This window comes from Mandrillus leucophaeus, unplaced genomic scaffold, assembly GCF_000951045.1.
Source record: "Mandrillus leucophaeus isolate KB7577 unplaced genomic scaffold, Mleu.le_1.0 Scaffold12, whole genome shotgun sequence".
Classification (NCBI taxonomy): domain Eukaryota; kingdom Metazoa; phylum Chordata; class Mammalia; order Primates; family Cercopithecidae; genus Mandrillus; species Mandrillus leucophaeus.
The window spans coordinates 3,979,690-3,981,178 of record NW_012100320.1 but is presented as its reverse complement, the minus strand read 5'-3'; the positions used below and the strand labels follow the sequence as shown (position 1 = coordinate 3,981,178).

Here is a 1,489-nt window from a genome sequence, read left to right as displayed (position 1 = left end):
AGTGGTGCAATCTTGGCTCACTGCAACCTCTGCCTCCCAGGTTTAAATAATGTTTCTGCCTTGGCCTCCCAAGTAGCTGGGATTACAGGCACCCGCCATCACACCTGGCTAATTTTTCTATTTTTAGTAGAGACAGCGTTTCACCATGTTGGCCAAGCCGCTCTCGAACTCCTGAGCTCAGGCAATCCACCCACCTCAGCCTCCCAAAGTGCTGGCATTACAGGCGTGAGCCACCTCATCCGACTGTCTAGCTCTGATTCTAAACAGAAGAACAGGGCCGGGTGTGGTAGCCCACCCTTGTAATCCCAGCACTTTGGGAGGCTGAGGTGGGCAGATGGCTTGAGCCCAGTAGTTCAAGACCAGCTTGGACAACATGGCGAAACCCCATCTCTACTAAAAATACAAAAATTAGCCAGGCATGGTGGCATGCGCTTATAGTCCCAGCCACTCGGGAGGCTGAGGTGGAAGGATCACTTGAGCCCAGGAGACAGAGGTTGCAGTTAGCCAAGATCACACCACTGCAGTCCAGCCTGGGTGACAGAGCAAGACCCTGTCTAAAAAAAGAGAGAGAGAGAGAGAGAGAGAACATGATCCTTGTCGACGAAGTAAAGTAAATCTAGACACTGATATGCTTTTTTCTTTTTTCAATGCCCAAGCAAATCTAAACTGCAGGAAAATTTTTGTGCCCGAAGTATTCAGATCCCTGCTAATAGATCAAAAACAGCTATGTCAAAATGTCCGATATTTCCAATGGCCAGGAGTATTAGTACTTCTGGCCCCTTGGATAAGGAAGATACTGGAAGACAGAAGCTCATTTCTACAGGCAGCCTGCCAGCTACTTTACAAGGAGCTACAGTATGTATTTTGTTGTATTTTTATTTGGAAATTGATCACTTACATATGATTTTGTTCCCCTTGTCCTAAGTAGTCTTATTAGCTTTATTATTGCCAAGAAGAGTCTCTTATCCAATGATACAATTATATTACTTTTCTACTCATATGGGAATCATTGAATTTTTTAATGGCTTAGTATTATTTTGCATTTGCCATTTATGGTTTTTATTTATTCAACAGGATTCTTTAGGTTTAGAATGGCAGCTTCCAAGTCCCGATCCTGTCACTGTTCCATATCTTAGTCCTTTAGTGGTATGGAAGGAACTTGAAAGCTTATTGGAAAATGAAGGTGATCATGCAATAACAGTGGCAGACTTTGTGGACCATCATCCAATTGTTTTTTGGAACCTCGTATGGTATTTCAGACGTCTTGACTTGCCGAGTAACTTACCTGGATTGATTCTTTCTTCTGAGCACTGTAACAAGTATTCAAAGGTATGAGACTAAAAATTAAAAGGCAATGAATGCTTCTGTCACCACTGTAATGTTTGCATATTCCTAATGATTAAAAAGTAAGGTTTGTTTTTATGCTGAATTTCTTTTATTTTATTTTTTGAGACGGAGTCTCTTTTTCACCAGGCTGGAGGGCAGTGGC

The 1,489-nt window shown here is 42.5% G+C and overlaps 1 protein-coding gene across 1 annotated transcript in view; it reads left to right on the top strand.

The window, feature by feature from the left end:
* Window positions 1-1,489, top strand: part of DENND4A (DENN/MADD domain containing 4A) — a 139,404-nt gene that overhangs the window by 123,612 nt on the left and 14,303 nt on the right. The window contains exons 25-26 of the mRNA XM_011969323.1: window positions 657-855; window positions 1,075-1,329. Of these exons, the coding sequence (XP_011824713.1) occupies window positions 657-855; window positions 1,075-1,329 (454 nt within the window). The remainder of the gene's footprint in view (window positions 1-656; window positions 856-1,074; window positions 1,330-1,489) is intronic.